This window comes from Tachyglossus aculeatus, chromosome 25, assembly GCF_015852505.1.
Source record: "Tachyglossus aculeatus isolate mTacAcu1 chromosome 25, mTacAcu1.pri, whole genome shotgun sequence".
NCBI lineage: Eukaryota > Metazoa > Chordata > Mammalia > Monotremata > Tachyglossidae > Tachyglossus > Tachyglossus aculeatus.
This window is the reverse complement of record NC_052090.1, coordinates 24,869,830-24,888,793: the sequence shown is the minus strand read 5'-3', so window position 1 is coordinate 24,888,793 and position 18,964 is coordinate 24,869,830. Positions and strand designations below refer to the sequence as shown.

Genomic DNA, 18,964 nt, shown 5'->3' with positions numbered 1-18,964 from the left:
GTTCTAAGCGCTGGGGAGGTTACAAGGTGATCAGGTTGTCCCACGGGGGGCTCATAGTCAATCCCCATTTACAGATGAGGGAAATGATGCCCAGAGAATAATAATAATAATAATGATGGCATTTATTAAGCGCTTACTATGTGCCAGGCACTGTTCTAAGCGCTGGGGAGGTTACAAGGTGATCAGATTGTCCCACGGGGGGTTCACAGTCAATCCCCATTTACAGATGAGGGAACCGACGCCCAGAGAATAATAATAATAATAATAATAATAATGATGGCATTTATTAAGTGCCCACTATGTGCCACGCACTGTTCCAAGCTCATGGCCTTCAAAGCCTTACTGGAGGCCCACCTCCTCCAAGGGGCCTTCCCAGACTAAGCGCCTCCTTTCCTCTTCTCCCACTCCCTTCTGCGTTGCCTTGACTCCTTCTCTTCCTTAATCACACTGATGGCATTCGTTCAGCGCTTACTATGTGCCAAGCACTGTTCTAAGCGCTCTTCCCCGCTCCCAGCCCCACAGCCCTTACGTACTTTCCTGTCATTTATTTATTGGTATCGACGCCGTCTCTCCTGCTCCAGGCTGTACGCTCACTGTGGGCAGGGAACGAGAGCGAGCGCTCGATAAATATGACTTGAATGGATGAATGAGCTTGGAAAGAAAAATTCCCGAGGGGATTTTCCCCCCTTCAGTTGGTCCCGTCTCTCCAACCGCTTAGTACAGTGCTCTGCACGCAGTAAGCGCTCAATAAATATGACTGACTGAATGAATGGGAGCAACTGCTAGGGAAAGGGGAGACTTCCTCTTCAAGTGATTCCCAGCTTCTCACAATCCCATCCCCTCTCTCTCTCCCCGCTGGCTGATTCCCTCATTCGTTCAATTGTATTTATTGAGCGCTTACTGTGTGCAGGGCACTGTACTAAGCGCTTGGGAAGTACAAGTTGGCAACACATAGAGACGGTCCCGCCGGGTTACTATGGGCTTTGTTGGTCATAACTGATCTCATCTGGACCGTGAGCCCACTGTTGGGTAGGGACTGTCTCTATATGTTGCCAACTTGGATTTCCCAAGCGCTTAGTACAGTGCTCTGCATACAGTAAGTGCTCAATAAATACGATTGATTGATTGATTGATTGATTGTTAAATCCACCACCTGCTCCCCGAGTCGAATTGGATCCCCATGGTCGATTCGACCCCGTTTTCCTTGCGTGCCACGCTCTTCTTTTCTAAAACAGCCATAGTGATTTTGGCTCTGAGAGCGTCTCTCTTTTTTTAGGGTATCTGCCAAGCGCTTACTACATGCTGTACTAAGCGCTGGGGTACAGATGAGCTCACCTTGTGTCCCCCCCCAGTGCTTAGAACAGTGCTTTTAGACTGTGAGCCCACTGTTGGGTAGGGACCGTCTCTATAGGTTGCCAACTTGTACTTCCCAAGCACTTAGCACAGTGCTCTGCACACAGTAAGCGCTCAATAAATACAACTGAATGAATGAAAAAGTAAGCGCTTAGCAAATGCCATCATTATTATTATTATACTGCTAGGCTGTACTCTCCCAAGCGCTCAATAAATACGATCGAGGGAATCGAACGAACGAGAACAAAGACAGAGAGAAGGATGTGTGACTTCGGGCAAGGCACTTAACTTCTCTGGGCCTCAGTTCCCTCATCTGTAAAGTGGGGATGAAGACTGTGAGCCCCACGGGGGACAACCTGATCACCTTGTATCCCCCCCAGCGCTTAGAACAGTGCTTTTAGACTGTGAGCCCACTGTTGGGTAGGGACTGTCTCTATATGTTGCCAACTTGTACTTCCCAAGCACTTAGTACAGTGCTCTGCACACAGTAAGCGCTCAATAAATACGATTGATGATGATGATGATGATGATGAGGTGACGAGAGCTCACCTCCTCCAGGAGGCCTTCCCAGACCGAGCCCCTTCCTTCCTCTCCACCTCGTCCCCCTCTCCATCCCCCATCTTACCCCTTTCCCTTCCCCACAGCACCTGTATAGATGTATATATGCTTGTACATATTTATTACTCTATTTATTTTACTTGTACCTATCTATTCTATTTATTTTATTTTGTTAGTATGTTCGGTTTCGTTCTCTGTCTCCCCCTTCTAGACTGTGAGCCCACTGTTGGGTAGGCACCGTCTCTATATGTTGCCAACTTGGACTTCCCAAGCGCTTAGTACAGTGCTCTGCACACAGTAAGCGCTCAATAAATACGATTGATTGATTGATTGATTGATTGATTGATCAGTTTGGACCCAATCCCTGTCCCAAGTGGGGCTCACGGTCCTAATCCCCATGCTACAGATGAGGGAACTGAGGCCCAGAGAAGTGAAGTGACTTGCCCATGGTCACCCAGGAGACGGGATTAGAACCCAGGTCCTTTAGCCTCTCAGGCCCGGGCTCCACCCGCTGGGCTACACTGCTTCCCAGCGAACCCATTCTCTGTGTCCCCTATAGAGGTGGTCCCGGGAAACTTTGCCCAAGGGATTCATTCATTCATTCATTCAATCGAATTTATTGAGCGCTTACTGTGTGCGAAGCACTGTACTAAGCGCTTGGGAAGTACAAGCTGGCAACATATAGAGACGGTCCCTACCCAACAGCGGGCTCACAGTCTAGAAGGGGGAGACAGACAACAAAACAAAACATATTAACAAAATACAATAGAATAGCAAATATGTACAAGTAAAATAAATTCATTCATTCATTCAATCAATCGTATTTATTCAGTGCTTACTGTGTGCGGAGCACCGTACTAAGCGCTTGGGAAGTACAAGCTGGCAACATATAGAGACGGTCCCTACCCAACAGTGGGCTCACAGTCTAGAAGGGGGAGACGGACAACAAAACAAAACATATTAACAAAATGAAATAAAGAGAATACTAAATCTGTACAAGTAAAATAAATTCATTCATTCATTCAATTGTATTTATTGAGCGCTTGTTGTGTGCAGAGCACTGTACTAAGCGCTTGGGAAGTACAAGTTGGCAACATATAGAGACGGTCCCTACCCAACAGTGGGCTCACAGCCTAGAAGACTATGTGCAAAGCGCTGGGGGATACAATAATAATAATAATGACAGTGTTGCTTAAGCGCTTACTATGTGCAAAGCACTGTTCTAAGCGCTGAAGGTGATCAGGTTGTCCCCCGTGGGGCTCACAGTCTTCATCCCCGTTTTCCAGATGAGAGAACTGAGGCACAGAGAAGTGAAGTAACCTGCCCAAAGTCGCACAGCAGCCAAGCGGCGGCAGCGGGATTAGAACCCATGACCTCTGACGGCCAAGCCCGGGCTCTTTCTACCGAGCCACGCTGCCTTAAGGACAGGACAGGCCGGATTTTCCTGCTCTGCTCGGGTGATGCTGATCAAGCGCTTAGTACAGTGCTCTGCACACAGTAAGCGCTCAATAAATACGATTGATGATGATGATGAACACTGCGATCTGGAGTGTTGAGGGGCCGGAGTCCCAGAATTCATAAATCAATCAATCAATCATATTTATTGAGCGCTTACTGTGTGCAGAGCACTGTACTAAGAGCTCAATAAAGAGTGTAAGTCACCTGTGGGTACCAAGCAGAGTGAAGCAGAGAAGCAGAGTGGCTCAATGGAAAGAGCGGGGGCTTTGGAGTCAGAGGTCGCGGGTTCGAATTCCGGCTCCACCAACTGTCAGCTGGGTGACTTTGGGCAAGTCACTTCACTTCTCTGAGCCCCCGTTACCTCATCTGTAAAAATGGGGATTAAGACTGTGAGCCCCCCGTGGGACAACCTGATCACCTTGTTACCTCCCCAGTGCTTAGAACAGTGCTTTGCACATCGTAAGTGCTTAATAAATGGCACTATTATTATTATTATTATTATTATTATAAGTCACTTAACCTCTCTGGGCCTCAGTTCCCTCATCTGGAAAATGGGGATTAAGACTGTGAGCCCACCGTGGGACAACCTCCTTGTAACCTCCCCGGCGCTCAGAACAGTGCTTTGCACATAGTCAGCGCTTAACAAATGCCATCAGTGTGTTCTGCACACAGTAAGCGCTCAATAAATACGACTGATTCATTCATTCATTCAATCATATTTATTGAGCGCTTACTGTGTGCAGAGCACTGTATAATAATCAGTATTATTATTACCAGCTTGGCCTAGTGGAAAGAGCCGGGCCTGGGGGTCAGGACGACGTGGGTTCTCTTATTTTATTTGTACGTATTTATTCTATTTATTTTATTTTGTTAATATGTTTTGTTGTCTGTCTCCCCCTTCTAGACTGTGAGCCCGCTGTTGGGTAGGGACCGGCTCTAGATGGTGCCAACTTGGACTTCCCAAGCGCTTAGTACAGTGCTCTGCACACAGTAAGCGCTCATTCATTCATTCATTCTTTCAATTGTATTTATTGAGCGCTTACTGTGTGCAGAGCACTGGACCAGGGCCAGTCACCTCGCTTCTCTGGGCCTCGGTTACCACATCCGTCAAATGGGGATTAAGACTGTGAGGCCTGGGGCCGGAACCATTTCCAATCTAACTTATATCTACCCCAGCGCTTAGAGCGGTGCTTGGATGTAGTAAGCGCTTACCAGGTACCATAATCATTTATTCTTCATTGCTTAATAAGCACCACACCAAAGAGAGATCCTGTGAACTTCATCCGACTCTTCCTCCTTCCCGCGAACCCCTCTGCGAGAGCCATAACGGGCCATTACAGTGCCCTGCGACTTCTGCATCCTCGCCTTGCCGTATTCTGCTAAAAAGCACAAAAAACACGGCAGCTCCGGGCGGTGGGAAGACGGGAACATCCCGGTTCCATCTATCCGTGTCAGTTTCCCCGCAACATAGGTGCCGGAGAAAGTGACAAAGCCGTGGAAAACCCTCGCAAGGAAAGCCGCCTACTGATCGGAGCACTTAACTTGGGAGGGATAATGCTGCCAACCATCTGATGTTTGTGAAATCTAAAAATACGGAGTCGAAGTCACTGCCAGGGGCTGAGCCGGATGATTTGACAAATTATGACTTGCGGGGGGCGGGGGATTGGTTCCTCCTTCTAAATGTCCCTCGCTCTCGCCTGTCCCCCGGAACTCCTTCCCTCCCTAATAATAATAATAATAATAATAATGGTGCTTGTTAATCAATCAATCGTATTTATTGAGCGCTTACTGTGTGCAGAGCACTGTACTAAACGCTTGGGAAGTCCAAGTTGGCAACATCTAGAGACAGTCCCTACCCAACAGTGGGCTAAAAGGGGGAGACAGAGAACAAAACCAAACATACTAACAAAATAAATAGAATAGATATGCACAATTAAAATAGAGTAATAAATATGTACATCATCATCATCATCATCAATCGCATTTATTGAGCGCTTACTATGTGCAGAGCACTGTACTAAGCGCTTGGGAAGTACAAATTGGCAACATATAGAGACAGTCCCTACCCAACAGTGGGCTCACAGTCTAAAAGGGGGAGACAGAGAACAAAACCAAACATACTAACAAAATAAAATAAATAGAATAGATATGTACAATTAAAATAAATAAATAAATAGAGTAATAAAAAAAGGTTATGTGCTTACTACATGCCAGGCACTGTTCTAAGCGCTGCGGGGGTGGGGGGGATACAAGCAAATCGGGTTGGACGCGGTCCCTGTCCCAAATGGGGCTCGCGTGGATGAGGTCCCCCTTTCACAGATGGGGTCACTGAGGCCCAGAGAGGTGAAGCGACTTGCCCGAGGTCACGCGGCGGACGAGGGCGGAGGTGGGATTAGAACTCGGGTCCTTTTCATTCATTCAATCGTATTTATTGGGCACTTACTGTGTGCAGAGCACTGCACTAAGCACTTATCGGCCACACCACGCTGCTTCTCCCTGTACTAAGCGTTTGGGCGAACACCGATACGACAGGGCTGCTAGACACGTCCCCTGCCTACAGTGAGCTTATGGTCTAGATGGGGAGACAGACATTAATGTAAATACTGTAAAATTCATAGATATGCACATAAATCTAGTTTACTCTTTCGCAAGGGAGAAGCCGGAATGTCAGAGCAATAAAGCCAACCAAAGCAGATGAGAGTAAGAGGAGGGAAACGGGCCGCCACGTCTATTTTCCAGGCATTTCCGGAAATCAACCAATCAATTGCATTTACCAATCAATCAATCGTATTTATTGAGCGCTTACTGTGTGCAGAGCACTGTACTAAGTGCTTGGGAAGTCCAAGTTGGCAACATATAGAGACGGTCCCTACCCAACAGTGGGCTCACAGTCTAAAAGGGCCCTTTTGGGAGAGCTGGACTGAAAGATTTTGGCAATCAATCAATCATATTTATTGAGCGCGTACTGTGTGCAGAGCACTGTACTAAGCGCTTTGGAAGTCCAAGTTGGCAACATATAGAGACAGTCCCTACCCAACAGTGGGCTCACAGTCTAAAAGGGCCCTTTTGGGAGAGCTGGACTGAAAGATTTTGGCAATCAATCAATCAATCATATTTATTGAGCGCTTACTGTGTGCAGAGCACTGTACTAAGCGCTTGGGAAGTACAAGTTGGCAACATATAGAGACGGCCCCTACCCAACAGTGGGCTCACAGTCTGAAAGGGCCCTTTTGGGAGAGCTGGACTGAAAGATTTTGGCAGAGAAGCCGTGCGGCCCAGCGGATAGACCACAGCCCCGGGAGCCATAATGACCTCCGTTCCAATCCCAGCTCCGCCATCTGCCTGCCGCGTGACCTTGGCCAAGTCACTTCCCATCTCTGTGCCTCCGTTACCTCGTCCGGAAAACGGGGATGGAAACCGTGAGCCCCGCGTGGGACGTGGACCGTGTCCAACCTGGTTACCTCGTATCGACCTCAGCGTTTAGACCTGTGCCTGGCTCACAGGAAGTGCTTAACAAATACCATTTAAAAATAAATACACATCAATACCCGCCAGTTGTCGACGGGCGGCTAACTGAGGCGAGGAACTGCCTCGTCGGGGGAAGTTTCCTACCCGGCACCTGGGAGGGTGAAACTTCCCCCTCGTCCCCCTCTCCATCCCCCCATCTTACCTCCTTCCCTTCCCCACAGCACCTGTATATATGTATATATGGTTGTACATATTTATTACTCTATTTATTTATTTATTTATTTTACTTGTACATTTCTATCCTATTTATTTTATTTTGTTGGTATGTTTGGTTCTGTTCTCTGTCTCCCCCTTTTAGACTGTGAGCCCACTGTTGGGTAGGGACTGTCTCTATGTGTTGCCAATTTGTACTTCCCAAGCGCTTAGTACAGTGCTCTGCACATACTAAGCGCTCAATAAATACAGTTGATTGATTGATTGATTGAGGAGAGTCAGTGGGTCAGTCTCCGGGAATGCGGGGGGATTACGAGGTGTGCCTCCCGCCCACCAGTCTTCTCAATCGGAGAAGAAACAGACCCAAAGAGAAATCATCCCTTTTTGGACGGGGTCCGAGGGGAGATAGCGTTTCCAAGCGACTTCCGCAAAACTGTCGGATTGCTTTCCCCTTTCGACAAAAAAAAGGAGACGTGTCACCAGTGGGATTCCCCGTTGGGTATCCACCGCCGTGCCGGTTACTACTCAGGGGGCTTTCACTCTTCCCTTAGAAAATGCCAACAGCTCGTCTCCCCGGCCCAGATGATCTCCCAACAGTGGATTCTGCGGAACATCTGTCCCTTCCCCCACTAGCTCTGTTGCATTTTTTGCTACACACGTGCATCTTCAGCAGTTATCTCCCAACCCCGGGGATTTACCATCCGTGATACCGCGCCGAACTGCATGGGACAACTGACGTCATCGTAGGGGCCGACTCTGGAATTTCCCACCAGGAGAAACAGTATCGCTTCCCTCGACCGCTCGATCAAGGTTACCCGAACAACTGAGACGACTGACGTCGTCGGAGGAACGACACAGTGGTTTCCAACCGAGAGGAAACGTGCCGCTTCTCTTGACCGCTCGGCCGCGGCCATCCATACGACTGTGACAACCGACAACGGCGTAGAACTGAGACTGGGATTTTCGGCAGGGAGGAACCGGATTATTTCCCTCGGCCACTTAACTGACAGTCGACGGCAACGTACAACCGAATCTGAGGTTTCCAGCCGGGTGAAAATGAACCGTTTCCCTCGACCGCTGTACCGAGGTTACCCAAACAACTGTGATTATCGACGTCGTAGAAGTGACTTTGAGAAACCGTATCGCTTCCTCCGATAGTTCGATCAAGGTTACCCGAACAACTGTGACAGTTGACATCCGAATCCGGAGTTTCCAACTGGGAGAAACCCTATCGTGATCCCTCGGGCGTTCGGTCAAGGTCGCCCGCATGACTGTTTAACTCCCCTCACTCGGGGCCTGCTAGGAGTTCTCACTGTGTTCCTGGGGCAGGGAGGGGATGGGGTGAGGCGGGGACTGTTATAGACGTCTCTCTGTCGGTGCAATCTCTCAATCTAGTGTCCTGGCATTCACTTCCATCCAACCGTCCTTGGCTGTTAGTCAACGAGGATGGAAAATGAGGGGAGTTGATGGTCCCCTCTCCCCCCCAACCAAAATAACTCCAAGGGCCCCATTCCCTACGGGGCAGTCGGCCAGGAATATCACACCCAGATCGCAATTCCTGCAAACGAACCCCTCGCTGGGCACCGGAGCTGGGAGGAGGGGAGCCCCTCCGCTTGACATTTCCCGCCTTTGACAGGTTTAACTCAGACCCTTTAATGCTGATTTCTTCCCTCTCCACCCACTCGCAGTTGCACAAAAACGCACATGCAGTCACAAGAGACCACCTGCACAGAGAAGCAGCGTGGCTCAATCAATCAATCGTATTTATTGAGCGCTTACTGTGTGCGGAGCACTGTACTAAGCACTTGGGAAGTACAAGTCAGCAACACATAGAGACAGTCCCTACCCAACAGCGGGCTCACAGTCTAGAAGGGGGAGCCAGAGAACAAAACCAAACATACTAACAAAATAAAAGAGCACGGACTTTGGAGTCAGGGGTCATGGGTTCGAATCCTGCCTCCGCCACTTGTCAGCTGGGTGACTTTGGGCAAGCCGCTTCGCTTCTCTGGGCCTCAGTTCCCCCATCTGTAAAATGGGGATGAAGACTGTGAGCCCCCTGTGGGACAACCTCATCACCTTGAGCGCTTAGAACAGTGCCTTGCACATAGTAAGCGCTTAATAAATGCCATTATTATTATTATGAGCATTACTCATGCATGAGCGAACGAACACACACAAACACACACACACACAGACACACACAAACGCACACATGCACACATTTTTTCTGATCCCGGGGTTCCCTGGCGACAGAGGGGTCCCTTTCCCAGTGCTTCCTGTTTAATCCATAAAACCACCAAAAAACCAGAGGGGATGGCGGGGCCTGGGGGAAGACCCTCAGCTTGACATTTCACACCTATGGCAGGTTGAATTTAGACTCTTTATTGCTGATTTCTTCCCTCTTCCCACCCCACCCACACGTTTGTATCTGTAATGTATTTATTTATTTACATCAGTGTCTGTCTTCCCCTCAAGACTGTGAGCTCACTGTGGGCAAGAGTGGGTCTATCTGTTGTCCGACCGTGCTCTCCCAGGAGCTTAGTTCAGTGCTTTGCTCATAGTAAGCGCTCAGTAAATACGATTGAAGGAATGAATGAATAAACATGCACATCACACCCACTTTTTCTCATTCTGGGTTTCCCCGGCGGCGGAGGGGTCCCCCTCTCCGACGGCTCCTTTTTAATCGATAGAAACCGCTAAAATGGAAAGGTTCATTGATATGCAGATTGCTGCCTGCGAAATCTCCCGGCGGTTCCGGGGATCCCCAAGAAGCTATAGTTAGCTTCTCCCATCTGCGGGATGTTTTCCTTGAGAGGCCGTGTAGCACTCGGATCGTTATCAGCTGATGCCTGCCTGATTGGAGCCCATCCATCTTCCATTCTGGAATTGCAACAGAGTTGGGGGGAAGGTACCGGGACTCCAGTTTCCTCCCGCCGATCACTGAAGAAAGAAAAGGCGGATTCCCTCTGCCTGAGAAAGCAGCTTTTGGTGGGCTTCGCATTCGGTGGGCATCCAGTCCTGAAGGGTTTGGCTTTCGAAAGCACAATCCCTTTCCACCTTTCTCCTCATTTCATCCCTGACTCTCCTTGAGTGATCCAGCACAAACCACACAATCCCACAGATCCTCTCCTCTCCAACTCTGATTCTCCCCCAGTGACCCAGCACGGACCATCCAACACCTCTGATTCTCCCCTCTCCAACCCTGGCTCTTCCTCAGTGACCCAGTCCAGACCATCCATCACCACTGACTCTTCCCTCTCCATCCCTGACTCTCCATCCAATGACCCCTCACGGACCATCCCACTGCCCTGACTCTCTCCTCTCTCCGTCCCTGACTCTCCATCCAATGACCCATCACGGACCATCCAACACCCCTGATTCTCCCCTCTACAACCCTGGCTCTTCCTCAGTGACCCAATTCGGACCATCCATCACCACTGACTCTTCCCTCTCCATCCCTGACTCTCCATCCAATGACCCCTCACGGACCATCCCACCGCCCTGACTCTCTTCCCTCTCCATCCCTGATTCTCCATCCAATGACCCATCACGGACCATCCCACTCCCCTGACTCTCCGTCCAATAAATAACCCATCATGGACCACCCCACACCTCTAATTCTCTCCTCTCCGTCCCTGACTCTCCCTCCAGTGACCCAACATGGACTGCTGATCTAAAACTCCTCTGGGATTCGGGGATGCGCAGCTTCCTTGGGGAGTGGATTCCATGTGCCTTTGGCTTTTCAGGATAATGCCTGATAGCAGTTAACATCTTACGGCACAGTGCTAACATCGGTTTTGCACCCCCAAAGAGCTTTAGAAGACATTCTGCCATACTTTAGCACCATTTGGGGGAATTCTGGCCTAGGAGTCAGAAGATCGTGGGTTCTAATCCCGGCGCCGCCACTTGTCTGCCGTGTGGCTTTGGACAAGTCACTTCGCTTCACTGGGCCTCAGTTACCTCGTTGGTAAAATGGGGACTGATACTGTGAGCCCCCCATGGGACTGTGAGCCCACTGTTGGGTAAGGACCGTCTCTATATGTTGCCAACTTGTACTTCCCAAGCGCTTAGTACAGTGCTCTGCACACAGTAAGCGCTCAATAAATATGATTTATTGATTGATTGATTGACAGGGACTGTGTCAGCGTGGCTCAGTGGAAAGAGCCCGGGCTTTGGAGTCAGAGGTCATGGGTTCAAATCCCGACTCCACCAATTGTCAGCTGTGGGACTTTGGGCAAGTCACTTCACTTCTCCGGGCCTCAGTTACCTCATCTGTAAAATGGGGATTAAGACTGTGAGCCCCCCGTGGGACAATCTGAACACCCTGTAAAATCCCCAGAGCTTAGAACAGTGCTTTGCACATAGTATGCACTTAATAAATGCCATTCCAGCCCCCCACAACTTGATTTGCTTGTAACGACCCCAGTGCTTAGAATAGTGCCTGGCACATAGTAAGTGCTAAACAAATACCATTATTGTTATTATTATTATTTTTATTATTATTATGGCCTGCCTGCCCTTCTGGGATAGGAGAATCGAAAGCGCAGCAGAAATCATCATCATCATCATCAATCGTATTTATTGAGCACTTACTGTGTGCAGAGCACTGTACTAAGCGCTTGGGAAGTACAAGTTGGCAACATATAGAGACGGTCCCTACCCAACAGTGGGCTCACAGTCTAGAAGGGGGAGACAGACAACAAAACCAAACATATTAACAAAATTAAATAAATAGAATAGATGCGTACAAGTAAAATAGAGTAATAAATATGTACAAACATATATATATATTTATATAAATGTGGACATTTGCATATATATTTGTATATATATATGTATATATATATACAAATGTCCACATCTGTATAACTCTGAGACCACCACAGGCACACAGGCACTTATTTTTCCAGGGCCTCCTTCCGTAACTTTCCACCTCGGTTCCACCCTGGTCCCATATAATAATAATGATAGCATTCATTAAGCACCGACTATGTGCAAAGCACTGTTCTAAGCACTGAGGAGGGTACAAGGTGATGTTGTCCCACGTGGGACAAAGCAAAGCTCCCATTTTCCTAATGTCCAAGGCTGGTGGGGCAGATGGGAGTGGCGGGCAGGGAAGCAGAGTGGGTGAGTTGGGGGGTCATGGGGTGCCCAAACTTTTCCAGACCCCTGACTCCGCTAAGTCCTGGGCATGCCCCCAGCAGATAAAGCAAACGCCTCGTAGCCTTTTATGGGCACCTGTCATTGGAAAGGGGGAAAAAAAAACCCTATAAAATTCTAGTGAGATGTTTCTGTTCGGCACTTTAAAAATAATTCAGGCGCTCCTGAAAATACAACCGTATCGGCAGCCAGCCCCAGCTTGAAAGATTTGGGACGTCTCGGAGCAGAGCTCCAGAAATGATAGAGACACGCATTGGTTGAAAATACTATTTTCACCGCAACTCTGTCATCATTCAGACCGTGGCTGAAAGGGCTCTTGCCCAGGGTGTGGAGGTGCTTTAATGACACTGGGCCAAAGGTGGACGGAGGCTGGTCACTGTTAGGCTCGTTGTGGGCAGGGAATGTAACGGTAATAATGATGGTATTTGTTAAGCATCTACTATGTGCCCAGCACTGTTCTAAACGCTGGTAGATACAAGGTAATCAGGTTGTCCCACGTGGGACTCTCTGTCTTTATCCCCCTTTTACAGATGAGGTCACTGAAGCACAGAGAAGTGACTCGCCCAAGGTCACACAGCAGACGTGTGGGGGAGCCGGGATTAGAACTCACATCCGTTGACTCCTGAGCCCGGGTTCTCGCCACTGGGCCACTCGGCTTCTCATTCACTCATTCATTCATTCGTATTTATTGAGCGCTTACTGTGTGCAGAGCACTTCTCATGTGTCTGCTTATTCTATTTTACTCTCTCACGCGCTTTGTACGGTGCTTTGCACAGAGTAAGCGCTCAACAAATGTGATTAGGGACCATCTCTACGTGTTGCCGATCTGTACTTCCCAAGCGCTCTGCACGCAGTAAGCGCTCAATAAATACGACGGAATGAATGAATTGAACGAATATTGGGTTCCCTCTGAAATGCGAGAAGCTTGGTGAATTCTTTCTTCCTTCACTTCTCCCAGATTAGCAGGCCAGGCTGGTCATCTCCTGACCACGGGTATCTTCGGTTTCTAGCCGAAGAGGATTTAGGTAAATTATAGCTTGAATCCGCTAGATTTTAAGCTCCTTAAGGGCGGGGATCATGTCTGCCGGTTTTTTTCTACTCTCCCAAGAGCTTATTTATTTATTTATTTTGGAATGTGCTCTGCACATAGTAAGCGCTCAATAAATACAATTGATGATGATGATGATGATGAATGGCATTTCTTAAGTGCTTCCTATGGGGCAGGCACCATACCAAGCGCTTAGCACGGTGCTCTGCACACAGTAAGCGCTGAATAAATACGATTGAATGAATACCAAGCACCAGTAATAATAATAATGACGGTATCTGTTAAGCTGAATGAATACCAAGCACCAGTAATAATAATAATGATGGTATCTGTTAAGCGCTTACTATGCGCAAAGCACCGTTCTAAGCGCTGGGGGGGATACAAGGTGATCAGGTTGTCTCTCGTGGGGCTCACAATCTTAATCCCCATTTTCCAGATGCGGTAGCTGAGGCACAGAGAAGTGAAGCGACTTGTCCAAAGTCACACAGCCGGGATTAGAACCCATGACCTCCGACTCTCAAGCCCGGGCTCTTTCCACTGAGCAATGCTGCTTCCCTAGGGTGGAGATATAAGGTGGTGTGGGGCTAGGAGGGGGGATGAATAAAGGGAGTGAGTCAGGGCGACGCCGAAGGGAGCTGAAGAAAAGGAAAAGAGGGTTTAGTCAGGGAAGGCCTCTGGGAGGAAGCTGGGCCTTCAATAAGGCTTTGAAGCAGGGGAGAGTCCCCCACCAAATGGCACATAGTAAGCGCTTAACGAGCGTGGCTCAGTGCAAAGAGCCCGGGCTTTGGAGTCGGAGGTCATGGGTTCAAATTCAGAGCCCGGGCTTTGGAGTCGGAGGTCATGGGTTCAAATTCCGGCTCCGCCACTTGTCAGCTGTGTGACTTTGGGCAAGTTGCTTCACTTCTCTGATCCTCAGTTCCCTCATCTGGAAAATGGGGATTAAGACTGTGAGCCCCACGTGGAATAACCTGATCACCCTGTATCCCCAAGCGCTTAGAACAATGCTTTGCACATAGTAAGCGCTTAATAAATGCCCTTATTATTATTATTATTACCATCATTATTATTATAAAGTGAAAGCCCCATAGACTTTTATGGGCACCTATCATTGGAAAGAAAAAGCCCCCCACAAAACTCTAATGAGATGTTTCTGTTCGGTGCTTTAAAAATAAAGTACCTTTAGCTTGTTGTGGCAGGGAATGTGTCTGTTATATTGTTATACTGTCCTCTCCCAAGCGCTTAGTACAGTGCTCTGCACACAGAAAGCGCTCTATAAGTACCACTGATGGACTGATTGAGTCCTCAGAGATGGCAGGTGTCTTACCCTATGGGGTCTGTGGGGAAAAGAAGTATCGCTTTGCTTACTGTCTCTTCCCCACCGCCTTACCTCCTTCCCTTCCCCACAGCCCCGTATATATGTATATATGTTTGTACGTATTTCTTACTCTACTTATTTATTTATTTTACTTGTACATATCTATTCTATTTATTTTATTTTGTTACTATGTTTTGTTTTGTCGTCTGTCTCCCCCTTCTAGACTGTAAGCCCACGGTTGGGTAGGGACCGTCTCTAGATGTTGCCAACTTGGACTTCCCAAGCGCTTAGTACAGTGCTCTGCACACAGTAAGCACTCTATAAATACGATTGATTGATTGATTGATTGATTACAAGAAAAGGGGAAACCAAACCCCTTATACCACCCCCCAGTAAATGGAAAGTGGTGCTTCTCCGAGCCTCAGGGGGTGTGTTAAACATTTGCCACTCACTATCTTCCCTAATTTATGGTACGTTTTGGCAGACGTTTGATTCCTACATTTCTACAGAGTTGAACACACACAGTTATTCCCCCTTAAATTATTAAGTCAAACTGCAGCTGGAAAACACCGAGAACAGATGAATGAATACTCGCCGGCTCTGAGATGTTTGATTTTCTAAATCGTACTTGAAAAGGGAAACACCATTTCCTTTCTAAGCCATTTTTTCTTCAGGTCGGCCTTTCCCACATCCCCATGAATGGATGGATTTTTGTTTCGAACAAGGGCACTTTGCCAGGTTCCAAGCTTCCCTAAGGCCAAAGATTCAGGAAGCTTTTCCCCTTCCTCATGGGAGCCGGGCTAAGAGGCAAGAGGGATGTCAAGCCAGACTATCCCATTTTGGACCAGGCTGGGCTACTGATGCCTGTCTACTTGTTGTGTTTTGTTGTCTGTCTCCCCCTTCTAGACTGTGAGCCAGTTGTTGGGTAGAGATTGTCTCTATCTGTTGCCGAATTGTACTTTCATTCATTCATTCATTCAATCAATCGTATTTATTGAGCGCTTACTGTGTGCAGAGCACTGGGCTAAGTGCTTGGGAAGTCCAAGTCAGCAACATAAAGAGACGGTCCCTACCCAACAACGGGCTCACAGTCTAGAAGGGGGAGACGGACAACAGAACAAAACATGTAGACAGGTGTCAAAATCGTCAGAACAAACAGAATTATAGCTATACTCATTCATTCATTCATTCAATCGTATTTACTGAGCGCTTACTGTGTGCAGAGCACTGTACTAAGCTCTTGGGAAGTACAAGTTGGCAACATCGAGAGACGGTCCCTACCCAACAGTGGGCTCACAGTCTAGAAGGGGGAGACAGAGAACAAAACAAAACATATTAACAAAATAAAATAAATAGAATAAATATGTACAAATAAAATAAATCAATAAATAGAGTAATAAATCCATACAAACATATATACATATATACAGGTGCTGTGGGGAGGGGAAGGAGGTAAGGCGGGGGGGATGGGGAGGGGGAGGACGCACAACCTTAATGAAATAAATAGAATAGTAAATATTTACAAGTAAAATAAATAGAGTAGCATGGCCCAGTGGAAAGAGCACTGGCTTGGGAGTCCGAGGTCATGGGTTCAAATCCTGGTTCCGCCACTTGTCAGTTGTGTGACTTTGGGCAAGTCACTTCACTTCTCTGGGCCTCAGTTCCCTCATCTGGAAAATGGGGTTCAAGACTGTGAGCCGCCCGTGGGACAACTTGATCGCCTTGTAACCTCCCCAGCACTTAGAACAGGGCTTTGCACACAGTAAGCACTTAATAAATGCCATTATTATTATTATTATGACTTGTTAAACACTGGCTATGTGCAAAACATGGTTCATTCATTCATTCATTCAATCGCATTTATTGAGCGCTTACTGAGTGTAGAGCACTGTACTAAGCGCTTGGGAAGTCCAAGTAGGCAACATCTAGAGACAGTCCCTACCGAACAGTGGGCTCACAGTCTAGAAGGGGGAGACAGAGAACAAAACAAAACATATTAACAAAATAAAATTAATAGAATCAGCGCTGAGTTAGATAAGCTCACTGTGAGCAGGGAATGTGTCTGTTTCTCATTATATTGTACTCTTCCAAGCGCTTAGTACAGTGCTCTGCGCACTGTAAGCGCTCGGCAGATACGATTGAATGAATGAAGCTAATCGGGTTGGACACTGTCCCAGGTGGGACTCACGCTCTTAATCCTCATTTTTACAGATGAGGGAACTGAGGCCCAGAGAAGTGAAGTGACTTGGCCAAGGTCACACAGCAGACACGCGGCGGAGCCGGGATCGGAACTGAGGACCTTCTGGCTCCCGGGCCTGTGCTCTATCCATTAAGCCACACCGCTTTCATCCCCAAACTCGGATGCCACACACTGAAAGAATCAGGGAGCCGTCTTCCCCTCCTCGCCCCCTACTTTCCCCGCCATCCACCACGGAGCAATTCTGGGTATAATCAATCAATCAATCAATCGTATTTATTGAGCGCTTACTGTGTGCAGAGCGCTTGGGAAGTACAAGTTGGCAACATCTAGAGACAGTCCCTACCCAACAGTGGGCTCACGGCCTAGAAACGAACACGAACCACCGGTTGGCACGAGAGGATTCGGCGGAGGGAGAGAGGGTCGGGAATGATTCCCTTGGGCTTTCCAGCCTCGGCCTCGCCGCTCTGCCCCGAAAGGGAGGCCTGGACAGTATTCAACAGGGCCGGGGAGCGAGGAGCGTCCAGACTAGCGGACGCCACGACAGCCGAAGAACGTGCTAGAAAAACGTCCATCACCGCCGCGTCTCGGCAACATCGACCCCCGTCCGACCCACAGGGTCCCGTCGGCCCGCGGCTCATTCCCCGGTGATTTTCCCACCCCTCGAATCTCTTCGGGAGCACGCCAGCGGAAACGACCTGAAGCCCGGGGGTCGGAGGAGAGGCTCGGGTGCCCCCCGAAAAGACATCGACTGCCAGAGGGAGGCCGTTGCGGCTGCGCCGGGCCGCGCCGCGCTCCTCCTACCTTAGCGGCGACGGACGAGTTGGGTTTTTCCAGTAGATCCCAGAGTTTCTTCCTCTTCTCGGGGCAGCAGGTGTTGTCGAACTCCTCCCCTTCCCGCTCCCTCATGGTCTCGGCCTCCCTGCGCAGCTCTTCGTTCATCTGCTCCTTCTTCTGGTGGTACCTGGCCTGGCAGCAGGACTCCAGGTAGATCTCGTCCACCCCCCAGTAGTCCAGCTCCTGGCCGAAAGACAGGGCGCACATCTCCTCCATCATGTGCAGCTTCCCCGTCCGGTAGAAATTCAGGATGGAGGTGAAGGCCCCGGGGTGGCGGTCGAAGAAGTACTCGTTCTCCGCCAGGCTGTAGTCGTCGCACACCTCCAGCAGCGCGTCGTGGGAGCCGCAGTCCTTCAGCTTCCCCAGCCGCGTCCTGGGCAGCCGGTCCAGCGTCCTCCACAGCACCTCGTGGGTCAGGCCGCCCACGTTGATCTTGACCCTCCGCGAGCGGCCGCGGCCCCCGGCCGCCGGCTCCGGCGGCAGCGACAGGGTGGAGCGGGACGTCCTCCTGTCGAGGCCCGGCGGGGCCTTCTCGGCCATTGCGGACGGGCGGCGGGCGCGGTCCTCCTCAGGCGGGCTCCCCCATCCTCGCGGCTGTCGGGGGACAACAACAGAAGCCATTTGGTGTCCTGGGGGAGGAGCGGCCCGGTGCCGGGACCCCCGGGCTCAATCAATCAACCGATCCGTCGTCGTTATTGAGCGCTTACTGGGCGCGGAGCACTGGGCGAAGCGCTTGGGCAGTCCAAGTTGGCAACGCATAGGGACGGTCCCTACCCGACGGTGGGTTCACAGTCTAGAAGGGGGAGACAGAGAACAGAAACAAACATATTAACGACATAAAATAAATCGAATAGATAGGTACAAGTAAAATAGAGTAATAAACACGTACAAACATATATACATATATATTATATATATATCAATCAATCGTATTTATTGAGCGCTTACTGTGTGCAGAGCACTGGACTAAGCGCTTGGGAAGTCCAAGTTGGCAACACATAGAGACGGTCCCTACCCAACAGTGGGCTCGCAGTCTAGAAGGGGGAGACAGAGAACAAAACCAAACATATTGATGAAATAAATCGAATAGATATGTACAAGTAAAATAGAGTAATAAATACGTACAAACATATATACATATATACAGGTATATAGGGCACATATATATACATATATATATATATCAATCAATCGTATTTATTGAGCGCTTACTGTGTGCAGAGCACTGGACTAAGCGCTTGGGAAGTCCAAGTTGGCAACACATAGAGACGGTCCCTACCCAACAGTGGGCTCGCAGTCTAGAAGGGGGAGACAGAGAACAAAACCAAACATATTGATGAAATAAATCGAATAGATA

General features: G+C 48.9%; 1 protein-coding gene across 1 annotated transcript in view; it reads right to left on the bottom strand.

Moving 5' to 3' along the window:
• KCNB2 (potassium voltage-gated channel subfamily B member 2) overlaps positions 1 to 18,308 on the bottom strand; it is an 84,824-nt gene extending 66,516 nt beyond the window's left edge. The window contains exon 1 of the mRNA XM_038766627.1: positions 17,575 to 18,308. Coding sequence (XP_038622555.1) covers positions 17,575 to 18,228 — 654 coding nt within the window. The 5' untranslated portion in view covers positions 18,229 to 18,308. The remainder of the gene's footprint in view (positions 1 to 17,574) is intronic.
• Positions 18,309 to 18,964: the final 656 nt, after the last annotated feature.